General features: G+C 36.1%; 2 protein-coding genes across 2 annotated transcripts; both read right to left on the bottom strand.

The window, feature by feature from the left end:
• Positions 1 to 47: 47 nt before the first annotated feature.
• On the bottom strand, positions 48 to 5,613 carry LOC146660476 (claudin-15-like). Its single transcript, XM_085420363.1, has 5 exons — positions 5,391 to 5,613; positions 1,271 to 1,435; positions 488 to 569; positions 263 to 373; positions 48 to 167 (listed from the first exon to the last, which is right to left on the bottom strand). The coding sequence occupies exons 1-5, from the start codon at positions 5,605 to 5,607 to the stop codon at positions 74 to 76; spliced, it is 669 nt and encodes a 222-aa protein (XP_085276489.1). The 5' UTR covers positions 5,608 to 5,613; the 3' UTR covers positions 48 to 73.
• Positions 5,614 to 9,698: 4,085 nt separating this feature from the next.
• grk1b (G protein-coupled receptor kinase 1 b) lies at positions 9,699 to 13,094 on the bottom strand. The gene is made up of 7 exons (XM_085419570.1): positions 12,396 to 13,094; positions 11,800 to 11,927; positions 11,466 to 11,623; positions 11,130 to 11,213; positions 10,705 to 10,829; positions 10,415 to 10,616; positions 9,699 to 10,304 (listed from the first exon to the last, which is right to left on the bottom strand). Exons 1-7 carry the CDS (start codon positions 13,092 to 13,094, stop codon positions 10,021 to 10,023), a joined length of 1,680 nt encoding a protein of 559 aa, XP_085275696.1. The 3' UTR covers positions 9,699 to 10,020.
• Positions 13,095 to 13,441: the final 347 nt, after the last annotated feature.

Genomic DNA, 13,441 nt, shown 5'->3' with positions numbered 1-13,441 from the left:
ATTTTTTTTACTCATTGTCTCTTTCAGAAAGATTCTGAAAAGATTCTTACTTTTCCGTCTACACATTAACTTCTTAGACATATGCGTTTCTGTCATAGTTGACAGACTGAGAGGGTGCCACAGTTGATCGCACGTGTCCTCTGGAGGATGGTTGGAGTGGATACGGTCTAAAATACAAAAGGCACGTTTAATTTTATTATATTAATTATACACCTGTTATATGTATAATATCTGGCGAATTAAACTTTTCAGCAACAGTTACATTTTTTCACTGTCAGTCATAATTCCGCAGGAACACAGCAGGCACGAGCCTCCACAAATGGCAAGCGTGCCTGAAGCCCAGCCAATATAAAGCGCCTCTCCAAGCTCATACCTGCAAGACAATAAGATTTATTTATATGACATTTTGATTGTGATATTTATTTAATATTAACAATTTTTAATCTATGTTATGTGCTTTCAGCTGATGCAGATTATATTGACTTACTTTGTCCCTTGGTAAAGAATGTCAAAGAACTGCTGGGTGATGTTTGCTGCGTACCAAGACACGGCAATCATGGTGCAAAGCCCTACAAAATGCAAAAACAAGTTAAATTCACAGAGTAGTGCACATATCTTTATTAAAAAAAAGTCAAGTTTAAAAACATTAGGCCAGTTGTGCAACAAAAATGCTATCTAAATGTTGCATAAGATTTTTTATATTCCTTTTTAAAAACTTTACAAGTTGTAGTTCAGTAAATCATATTAATTATGTAAATTAAAAATATGTTGTTAAATGAAAAATGTATATATCAAATATAGCTTTTTCAAATACAGGGGAAAATACTTTTTGGTCAATGAGATGATCCTATAACTGGGTTCACACACTGTTTTTTTAAATGGGGTAACCAATAGTGCTGTTGAAATGCATAAACTCTTATTAATGACGGTCCTATATCAGCAGGTTTGTTAGCGTAAGGATAACCTTTTGAACTAGTAAACCATTATATAATGGTGATATGATAGCATGTCTTGTGAAAAGTAGAAATCGAACCAGGCATGCTTATATTTAACCAGGTGTTCTGTGCAAACATTCATTTGGGAGTGTGAACTGTCTTAAATCTGTCACATGACTTTATGGAGGCTAGGTTGCATTTCTCAAATTGTAAGTCTGGTTCAAATAATCAGGCAAAAATTTCACATGTAAACACTAAAATGCTTGTTTTAAATGAAAGGTTTTTTTTTTCATTCCTTTTTTTCATAGATCTTTCATCCACCCCCAAGTCTTTACCTTGCAGTAAAAAAAACACTCCTCCAACTGCAGCAATCTTCCCCTTTAGAACATAGTTTTCTCCACCTATTTTCGAGCACTTCATTCCTACAAGCGTAGCCACCAGGCCAAACGACCCAAACACAATTGAAGCAATCATCAGTGCTCGAGAGGCCTGAATGTAGCCTGTGTGCAAATAAAAGACAGAATAACATATTGATTTATACGTTTGTGTACCGTATGGTTATATCTAAATAAGTAACAAAGATTTAAGCAGTAAGTTGGTAAGAACTTTAGAAAAAGCTTTTTTTGTTTGTTTCTATTAAGCTTCATATAAAAAATTCTTGCCCTCAGATTTTCATTTGTTTCACATTTCAGTGAGAGGCTCCACCTTGAATCTCACAGGACAGACACAATGATATGAGTTGATTAAGTTCAGGCAGACCACAAATATTTTCAAATTATTCCACATTTCACAACTGATAAAATAGTCAGCAAATTGTAAAAGTATCTGTTGTTTCAGAGAACAGGAAATGTTTATCCTTTCAGGTCTAGGCAGATCTTGTCAGAGGTGGGACCAAGTCATTGTTTTGCAAGTCTCAAGTAAGTCTCAAGTCTTTATCCTCAAGTCTCAAGTCAAGTCTCAAGTAATGTCAGGCAAGTCAGAGTCGAGTCTCAAGTCACTGGTGTAAAAGTCCGAGTCAAGTCACAAGTCTGAAACTTTGAATTTCAAGTCCTTTCGAGTCTTTAAAAAAAAAACAACGAAAAAATAATGTTGCAGTTATGCTAAATGTAAATATTAGACCATGTAATTTTAAAATCTGTGTTTTTCTCAACACATGACAAAATAGTGAACTTAGAAAATATACACAAATTGTGAAATTGCACCTCTTTAAAATGCAGCTGAATTAAACCTAGCTCCAAGAATAATTTTCACCGACAGTTCTGAGATAAGCTGCATGTTATTCTTGGATGCGGTTGTAGGACCAGCTTTAAAATCGCATGACAAAAATATCATACACATTAAAAAAAACTGTATCACCAACGTAGCCTGGACAACATTTGCTAGTTAGATGAAGTCAGCTATCTCATCTTAGCATATTTATATGCATATTTATAATTATACGCTTCTTGGAGTGAGTGCATACACTCATGAAGTTTAGTAACTTCAGGTCACTGCAACAAGCCCAGGTACAGTTTACCGACGGATGGGTGCAGGACCTTGAACTGCACCGTGTAGAACGAAAGACCATCGTACGTATCATAAGTTTACCAGTCTCACAAATCGTCGTCATAAATACACATTCCTTAACCGTTTATTAATAGGACCTTTGAGCTCAACGGTAATTAATTAGTAGTGGAAATAATTTCTGGTAGCATCACAGAAATGTAGCAGTGACAATAATATTGTATGCTGTAATCGTACTGGGCAATTAGTGATACAAAAAACCTGTTTTATCCTGTGAATAAAAGTATATGTTTTTGTCAGTGTACCATAATAACAGAAGCGAAACGCAATATTGTGTCAGGACAATTCACTATTTATGCACAATAAACAAAGGAGCATAGCGCCACAATTTCTGTTCAGCACCAGACTTGCTTGTAACCTATATCACCAATTATGTTATGAAAATGACGTATTAACTACTAAAAAACACTGACCTTCGTGTAAATGCTTGGAGCAGACTAACCTGTGAGCTGGAGGGTTCTGGGACGTTATATTTGACCTTTGAATGGCTGCAATCCAGGCCATCCGTCGCGTCTTTGTTACTTCGGAAACATGGCTTGAACAATTTCTCTTCAACGACGTAATCCGATAACAACCGATCTCTTTACCCGTCGGCTTCCCGTGGCTGTCATGCGACCGGCTATTGCAGTTAATAATACAACAGCTTCTTGACATTTTTGTGTTTCTTTTTATCGCTGTATAACTGATTTTAATTGAAAGCCTGCGTGCGCTAGTACCGCTTGCCACGAGTTCCCAGAATCCTTTGCGGTTCTACCCGTGAATGACGTCACATTTTCAATCTCTATATAATATGCATGTTAAATTTTATATTTGGGGTAAAATATCAAGTCTTTTCAAGTAAACCGGTTCAAGTCCAATTCAAGTCCCAAGTCATTGGTGTAAAAGTCCAAGTCAAGTCACAAGTCTTAGAACATTTTTTCAAGTCAAGTCTAAAGTCATAAAATTAATGACTCGAGTCTGACTCGAGTCCAAGTCATGTGACTCGAGTCCACACCTCTGGATCTTGTGACCGGGCTGTACAGCCCATCTTGGGTCTTTTTTTAGTACCAATCAACCAGAATACATAGTATAGAAATGTGTGCCTCAGGATTGTAGGCAAGACTGATAACTGTTTGAGTACTACAAAACTCTTTCTCTTTGGATCACTTTGATATGGTGAATATTTATATGTCACTTCGCATAACTTGATTCTTAAACAGTAACTTAAGAAATACAAACCAAAGTAGATGCTAATTGCTAAATGGGCATTGATTAATTATAATTCAGTCAAAGTTTTTATTGCATTTGTTTTTTTCTGGATTTTCTATTGCAGTTACTCTGTTCACCAGTACTTAGTACAGTAGAAATTTCCAGACAAGTAAACAACCGACACACCCTGAACAAGTAAAATGTTGATGAAAACATTCATAAAAAGGATCAACCTTTTTTACCGTTGTAAAGACTGTTTAATTATTTGTTATTAAGGATTTTTTTTAAAGTCCTCTGTTATAAGAGCTGATTTTTACAACATAGTTTAAGATGGTTTCAGATAAAATCTTACTTGGAAAGTCTTGGGCTTGAGTAGCTAAGCCAGATGAATCCTTAATTGACCAATTAATAAGTACTTAACTTAATAAAACGAAAAAACAAAACAAGAACATTTATGTGTTGACCACATACCAAGCAAAGATGGGAAATCACAGCAATAATTAACTCCTGTAGAGTCAGTTGCGCAGGACATCCAGAGGTTTTCATTGTTGATGGGGTGAGATAACATTACCATCAACTGTAAATTCCTTCCAGTATCGATTTGGAAGGGCGACCCTGATCATTATCCAACTGTGAAAGCCCAGAAAGGAAGCAAAAGCTTCCACTATTGGGTTTATAACGAAAAATAGATGTAAACGTTCATCTCCAAACTATGTTCCCACACAATCTTGAAGTTGTTAGCCACCGAGCCTCAATGTGTCAGAAAATTTTCCTGCTAAGATACTACAAAAAGTACAAATTAATGATTAATTCCAGCTCACCCACTCAACATTCCCTTTATTCTGAGTTCTATTCAAACTTTTCAAAGACTCAAAATGTTACCCAACTTACGGGGCGACAGAGAGGTGCTTACCAATGTCTATAGATTTAAAGCTACATGTCACCTTTTGCCATTTGCTTTAAGTCCTGTGCCAATGTTATTAACTATTTATTGATGGGATTCAAGCCATGCTTTGGCTCCTCATTTCACTCTCTCTACAAGGGATGATGGTAACAGCTGTGGTAATAGGTGATGAGGATGCATAGTTGCATTATGACCCTAAGTCGAGTCTGCTTGCCTGTCTGCAAATCAGACAGATTCATTATTAGTCTTTTAGGATCCCAGCATTTGGTAATGAATAAAAGAAGCATTTAACTTCAAAATGTACTCTCTTCCAAACAGTTTTAAACTAAATTGCCTAAAATGAACATGTTATCTCTGAGCATTGCTAAAAAAAAGTTTTACTCGTTCTGTAATGGAGTGAAGTACCACCAACCCTAAAATGGTTTTGAACATTGCGTTTACACACATGACAAAAATAAACTTACATGAGAAATTTGGCAAAAGGATTGTTTAGATTGAACAGATGCTGTTTATTTTTTCTGTCACGCCTTCAGATTACAGCCTGTGGCAGATATTGTATTTTTTTTTGGCTTTTATGAAGATTATTTGATTATTATTTCATATTAAGTTTAAAGCATTTCTTTCAGTATGATTGTAAAATTTGCTAAATCATCAAGAGAATAAAAATACATATATGAGAATATGCAAGCTATGCATATAATCCCAAGTACTTTTATATTAGTTACCTAATTAAATTATTGTAAACGGCGTATTTTGGAAGATGAAAAAAATATTATGTAAAAAATTAAAACTTTACTTACCTGGAAGAGCAAAAAGGGATGGAAAGTCACGACAGTTATAGTTCCCCGTTGAATCACTTGCACAAGACATCCATAGGTTCTCATAGAGATTAGAAGTTAATATAACACTGCCGTCTTGACTGGATTCCCTCCAGTGCTGATCTTCTAGTGTTATAAGAGTCAATATCCAACTAACAAAACCTAGAAAAAGTGCTACGACTTCAATGAGCGTGTTCATCTTGGCAGTAATTTTTATTAATAATTAGTAGAAGTAATAATAATTGGAGGAGCTCTAGTTGCGACTTCAGTATCTGATACACATTTTGGGAATGTGAGAACTGACTCAGGATTTTTTTTCCTCATGCACTGGTACCTGGACTAATATCCGCATTGCTTTATAGCCTGTAGCTACAATATAAGTGTGCTAATCCCGCCCAAAATACATGACATTACACATGGTAGGCAAGTTGCCATAGAAATGTGAGTAAACAAGGAGCATGTTCATAAAACATTAACTGTTTGTATTATTAAGAATGTTTTGCAGCAGTTCCAGTTTTTTGTTAATCTCTGAATCTTGTCTTTCTGTCTGTGTCCTGTTTCTGAGGAGTTGGTAACTTTCAATTTTAATGAGGCTATTTCAAGTTCCATGGGCAAATACTTAGGGGGGAAATGCTGAATTAACAGTAAAGCAAACACTTGAAGCTGCTTAGGTGATTTATAAAGGACAGAAAAGTATCTTTTTGCGGCACTAGTTAAACATTAACAATTTTGCAGCAGGAAAAAAGACCTGTTTAAATTCCTAACATTTGTAAATACTTTTTTTAAGTGATACAGCATATCGATCCAACAATGTCTGTTCTGTTGAAAGATTAGCTTGAAAAAGTGCAGAGCTGTCACCTAAAAGAATCTGCACAAAGGCCTGACTGCTACAACTCAACCTTGTAATTCATTAGTGTCTACACATGAGAAAAAATGTATGGAAATGTAAAAAAGTCCAGAATTTATCTATACTGTACAATATATATGAAATGTATGTTTGTTTTAAATTAATTTTTTGCACGTGCAAATCTCCCCGACTGTCCCTCAGAATGAATGGTGATGTGTTTACCATCTTTGACTCAAGCAATTCTTAGTTTCTAAGAAACTTCAAATCACCCCTTAAAGTCTGTATCTTATCAAATGGGAATTCTCTTTTGCTGCCAGCAATCAAAAGCATAGTTCAAAGTACTGTCATATACTTACAGTACTGAAGAGGAATTACACTTTTAATGTTTTGTTAATCTTTTATCTCCCTGCCCTCCTCTCTATAAATTTAAATACTGATTTACTTGTGTCCGCACTGACCTCTTTGCTTAAAGGGAAAATTGAACTGAATTAGACAAGTAGCCGGACTTGATGTTTAAAATCAACCCTAACTCTAATCCCTTCATTTTCTTATTCAAGACAAAATAATTCAAGATACAATTTTATTTTTATTATTTCAACGATTTTAAGTGAAGGTGTTAAATTTCACCTAGTTATAGCAAGTTAATTTACTGCAAGCGTTGCATATCCCTTTCACGTTTCAGCTGTAATTACTGGATATGTGCCACGCTTTTGTACCCCTGGCTTTCAACTCTGCTCCAAATGTTGTTTCACTGTCAATGTTTTTAAATCCAAGTTAGCTTCTAGGCAGGGTTCCTATTCCACACCGTTCCTAGAAGAGATCTATAAATATCATAAAGAAGTAGTCAATGAGGAGCAGCACAACCATTCAGTTAATGACAAAACTACTGATAAGGTGTAAACGAGACATTCCTTAACTTTATTTCTGGATGATTATTTTACATCTAAATATAGCCAAAATCAAAACATAGTCATTGTTTCTGACTTGTGTATGGGTGTGTGGTGATTTATATCTGGTACATTGTGGTTATCTAATGATTAATTGACCTGTAATTAATAAGCTGCATTGCACAGATTGTTCCATGCTTCTCCATAGCTAGCCGCGCCAGCCACCATCTACTATTAGTAATATACTGACATATGGATGAATCTGCTCTGAAACGGTTTGCTTTGCTTCAAGTAAACTAGTAGGTAAGGAAGTAAATTCATTTATAAAGAAATTTTGCATAGAAGATGTGACTGTAACAGTAGCTTCTGCACAAAATTCGCTTGAGACTATCTGATTTTCTTTGATTGTCTATTTAAATGACTTTCATAATTGAAAATATTACTTAACTGAAGAAAACTTTTGAAAATATCCCCTGTTTCAATTTTAGAGGATGATTCATATGTGGTTTGGTAATGTAGTAAATTCAGCAAAAGCCATTTAACAATGCAGCATATTTAAACCTCGGTCAGGTTTTGTGTGCTGAAGGTAGCAGAAATTTGATGAAGTAACTGCGTCAGTACTGGTTTTACTAGTACGGTACTCGACATTTCCCCATCCCTCTCTTTCTCTTTCTCTCTCGCACATTATTTTTTTTTTCCACAGGCAATCACCATAACCAGACAGCATGTGTGTCTGCGTGTGGGTGCACTTGTTTGTTGATTAATTGCTAAACTTATGACAGCACAAAACTTCCAACATAGTGGTAGGTTCATCGTCCTGTCAAGCAACATTTGCTATGTAAAATTAAAGTTACAGGGTGATTGATTTTAAATTTCTTTCTCTGTACAAGGTTAAATTGCCTCTGAAATACGTATATTCCAAAACTTATAGCAAAAATTGTGGAAAATTTGCACGTTAAGGTAACACGCAATCCATTTCAGGAGCATTACATTGCAAGATAGAACAACAATTAATAATACATGAATTTCCAATTATCTTGTAAAATATCACATAGTTGAAGTAATCAAAAGCAGAACATACCTGTTTGTTTGTTTGTTTGTTTGTTTTTGTTTTTTAATGAAACAAGAACTTTTCACGAGGCTTAATTAGAAAGGAAAGTTATGGCAGCGGTTTTTAAAATATACCTTCTCAATACCATAGTTTTTAATTTTGTACAAAAGAATAGAATGTTCCAGTTGTGAAATTTTAAAGTAACATAGTTAAATAGTTTATAAAGAACAAAGAAAAACTGAGATACAAATACAGTACTATTGCCTTAAAAGTACTGCCCAGACAATGAGTGGCTCTAGTGGAGATCTGCACTCTCTGAGTACTTCTGGTCTTTCTCTTTTATATTGAATTGTTCACAAACAATTGTTTTGTTTTTTTTACATGTTTGATAGTTACTTGTCCTCAATAAATGGTAAGCTGCATTAACTGTTAGCTTTTGCATGTTCTCTCTCTGTTTTGTGTTTTGTTTTTTTTCTTCTTCATCTTCATCGGTGTCCTCTTGACCGAAAACATGCGAGTTTGGTTAATTGGATGGATAAGCATGGATTTTCATTAGAAGGAAAATCAATTATTCGTATCCTGCGTTAATCAAGGTAAATGCAACAGGAAAAAAGCATTTGAGTTTCAGAAATGTAGATAAAATAATTGATAATCTGTTGCTGTAGGGTTTGATTAAAACATCAAAAAGAAAACAGATTTATTGCAGGTTTGTTCGGGGAACACGTCATCATGTCATGATTTTCATCATTATCAGATGGTTAATAATTTATTTCAATAATTACGCAGAATGGTGTAATTAAGGTCAGTATCAGTAAGAAACGTGTTCAACTCGAGACAAACAAGATAAATGTCCTTCAATAACATACTGTTCTGACCAACAGTGAGTCATTCACTTTTTTCAACTATTCTAGAAAATCCTTGTCTTTCTTTTCTCAGTAAGAACAAGCCGCCTCTTTGTAGAAGTGAATAAATAATCAGTGAAATGTCAACACAGTTTTGCTGCAGCTGGTAAACGTGCAATGAAATTTAATCTGCTGATTTGGTCTCGTCAGTACTGTTGTGTTGGTTAACAATGTAACCTTAGAGGAGGAAGGTCCTGGGTTTGATTGCAGGCTGGGGCCTTTCTATGTGGAGTTTGCACCTTCTACCTCTGACTAGATGGGTTCACTCTGGATGCTCTGGCTTCCCTCCCACAGTCCAAAGACACACTGATGGATAGAAGATTTGGTGTTGCATTCACATTGGCAAACAAAGTAATTTTTTTGGCTCTTCCACATTTTGTCATAAGCACAAGCTGGACATTTGCTATATATTTTATCACCATGTATATTCATATAAATTCAAATGCAGGCCAGAAAGTTACAAATGAAAAGAACCAACTCTTGCCCTTCCGGAGGTTTTATTGATTGCTTTTAACTCTTCTATCTAAAATGTTTCCTGTAATAATTACTTAAATCCTGTTTCTTAATAATAAATACATAAAGAATAAAAACATATTACTACAGTGTCAATACAGATTACATTGCATGTGATTTCTATACAGTTAGCTTTTCTATAATTACTGAATAAAAATCTTACCAATGCAATTAGTGCAACATATGTTTTGACAACTTTATATTTCAGCTATGTGTTATTTCACCATGCTGTACTTTTCTATATATTCTATAAATACTATAGATATTACATCATAAGTAGATAAAATATTTGCATGCAAATTCTACATAAATAATAACAATATAATATAAATTAAATACATCAACAACAGATTGTTGTACAAATGACTGATCTTAAAAATTAGAAGTATATCTGTTTTGCATCCATCTAAATTCAAAGCATTACACATCCCCCCCCTTTGGCTTCCACATAATTAGGGTCAAGGTCATTGGGCAACTTCCCCTTCTCTCCCCAGATATTCAGCTCTCCAAACACACCAGTCTCAATCATTTCCTCCTGCCAGGGTATTGGGACGTTGCCGGACGCAAAGTCATTGTAGAACTCAGCGTCCTTGTCATCCAGGACCACACCTTTGATTGTGCTGAAGGCACCCACATCATCAATATCTTTGGCATAGACCATTTTAGGATCGGGGACAAATGGTGGAGGTAGCATTCCTTTAGATGAAACACAAGAGATAAACAAATGAGCATCTTTTTGTTGCATCGTTTTCAATAGACATGTAATTAGGAAATACGTGCGCTTGTCGATGATATTTTTTCATCACCTGCTTCTAGACGTCCCCAGTTAATGTCTTTGAAAAATGGTTGATTCTTGAGCTCTGCGCACTCGTTATTTTTGAAGCCCAGTCGTTTAGTCGGGTCCTTCTCCATCAGGCCCTCGCAGATGTCTTTGCATTCTTTGCTGAATTTTGGTGTGTAAGAAACTGGATCATTTAGAATTCTGCGAGCTACCTCTTCATTCTCGACCTGAAGAAACAACATTATATACATTTTATTAGGCACAGAGAACCGTCAAGAAGGACAAGCAGGAGAAGAGAGGATGTATGTAAAGCACCTTTTCTCCTCGTACTCTAAAAGGTCCTTTGGCAGCAATCATCTCATACACCGTGACTCCCAGAGTAAAGTAGTCCACAGAGTAATCATACTGCTTCTTCTGAAGCAGCTCTGGTGCCATGAAACCTGTATTAACATGTAACACAGTTTCACACACAATAGTCCAGAAATGCAATCTACGTGTTGGTAAAGAGGTTTGAGCTGGCAGCATTAACCTGAAGGCTACACGTTTTTCTCCAATATGATAGTTTTTACCCCTCAGCCCTGAAAGGCTTATGTGGGCAGATGGGCATTCACCCAAGTTTGTGAATGCACAAACCCGAGAACAAGGGAACATAAGATTTTAAAATTGATATCAAAGGTTTATCTAAGGAGGCTGATAAGTGCAACTTTATCTTCAGGTATAACAGGAGTTAAATGACTTACCTGGAGTCCCAGCATATCCAGAAGTTGTATCTTTTCCTGGTGGAAGTTCAACAGCCAGACCCAAATCTGACAGGCGGACATGTCCTAAGTAAAAAGGCTTTGATTACAGCAGTAGCATATGGACACAAGTTTGGACATCATTTACCTACTGGTCATTTAGGGCTTTGTGATTGGGCGCTACCTGCATGTGATTTCTCTTTAGGGTTGTTTTTTTTGTTGTTTTGTTTTTTAATCTCAGGACAGGTTTGGACAGAGACTAAAAGATTTTGGCAGTGAACTGACAATATAAACAGACAAATGGAAAACAGATTAAGTGTTACAGTCTTAATTCCTTACCTGCATCATCAAGAAGTACATTTTCTGGCTTCAGATCTCTGTATACGATTCTGTGCTGATGAAGGTGTTCCAGCCCACAGATGATCTGAGCTGTATAGAAACATGCTCTCTTCTCATCAAAACCAGGATTTTTTTCATCGACGTTGTACATGTGAAACCTGCAAGAAAGGAAATAATATTGACTTCTTTTTTTTTACAAACTTATTTGTCGAGATGAGGGGAGTGGATCCTTCACCCGTGTTAACTACAGGAACTAGCACGTCATAGTCTAGCAAGTCATAGTGTTTAGGTTGATGTGTGCATATTTTTGCTGTAACTGATTTTGATCTAGCACCTTAAATCACCACCATTCATGATGGTCATAACCAGGCAAAGGTCTGTCTTGGTCTGGAAGGCATAAGCCAGCGTCACAATGAACCGACTGTGAACTTTTGCAAGGATGCGCTTCTCCACAATTGCTCCCTAAAGAGAAATTAAACATTAGCAAACATGATTAACGCAACAAAACCAAGAATGTGCAATGTCAGGAGGCCCTACATCTAATGTCAAGCCAAACAGATAATTTGTATTATTTTACTTCTATAAATTAATAATAGGTTGTTATACACAGGTCCATGTAAGCCAGAGAGATTCATTGCCCTTTTTTCTCCGTATATGACATTCTGTCTTACTACTGCAGGAAACCTAAGAAGCAACAAATACTATTCATAATGGCTTTTGTACACTTCAAAGGACGCTTTGAAGGTTAACTTTCGGATTCTGATTTCTTGACACATTGCAGGTAAAGTACATAAAGCTATGTGCATGTGCAGCCTGTGCTGAGAGCAAATCAACCATTGCTGAAAACAACTGTTTAGCTGTATATGTTCATTACAACTCTGAATGCTTTCTTGAAATAATGAGCCGCTTTGTGAAGTCTTAGCATTTTACCTCATAGCCTTTGCGTTTCTTCAGCCTCTTTTTGTCTAGCTTCTTGTTCGCATACATTTTGCCTGTTGCCTTTGCCTGACAAGCAAACACTTCGCCAAAACCTCCTTTACCCAGTACCCGGAAGTCCATGAACCACTCTTCATCAAACGGCTGGCTCTCCATCCATTTTAATTGAGCAAAACGCAGGAAGTACATGCTGTTCTTAAAGCCATCCACGGCCGCTTTTTCCAAGTGCTTGAGCAGCTGTTGTTCACTCTCCTTAAATAAGTCACCACGGACATTCTTGAGGTCTTCTTTAACTCGAATGATGGCCTTTTCCTCTAGGAAAGTGCAAAAATTCTTTGAAGCTGATTGATAGTATTTATTGACTATCAATTGAGCCTTCTGCAGTCTGTCCTTCTCTTGGCACACGACATATTCTTCAATGTCTTTCCACAGCTCTCCAGCATTTTTATGGGTTGCATCACTCTCCAGATATTGCTGGAAGAGACGCTTGCCGATGGGTTGCTTGACACACATGCTGTCAAAGGTGGTGTCTAGTGTTGCTTTCATGTGTTCACAATTTCTGATATGTGGGAGTTTCAGTCTGGCACGCATCTTTTTGTCACGCAGCGCAGCTGCTGAAGCTCCATCCGTGCTGCCACGGGCTGACACATAGGCAGAGTTTGCCACTACAGTCTCCAAGCCACCGATGTCCATGGCTACACCTTTGTCTGGCAAATGAAACCAAAAATGTCATTAAAAGTGCTGATAATAAGATTTTACTACATTAAAGGGGTAGCTAATGAAGATCAGTCTCTTTTGTAACACTGTCTTGAAAACTCTCATATCATTCACTAGACTATATTACAATTCTGCACAATTTTAAATAAATATTCTAACAAAAAATAGAACCCATATTGCAAGTTGCAACAATGTTTAAAATACAAATAAAACAATGCAATGATTTTCATACATTCATAAACCAATATGCATTCACAATAGACCAAATAAAACATCAAATGTTTAAACTGAGAAAATGTACAGTTTAAGAAAAAAAAACTGAG

Source organism: Rhamphochromis longiceps, linkage group LG10 (genome assembly GCF_057381845.1).
Source record: "Rhamphochromis longiceps isolate RC_006_pf linkage group LG10, R_longiceps_female_GT1.1, whole genome shotgun sequence".
Lineage (NCBI taxonomy): Eukaryota > Metazoa > Chordata > Actinopteri > Cichliformes > Cichlidae > Rhamphochromis > Rhamphochromis longiceps.
This window is presented reverse-complemented; position numbering and strand designations above follow the sequence as displayed.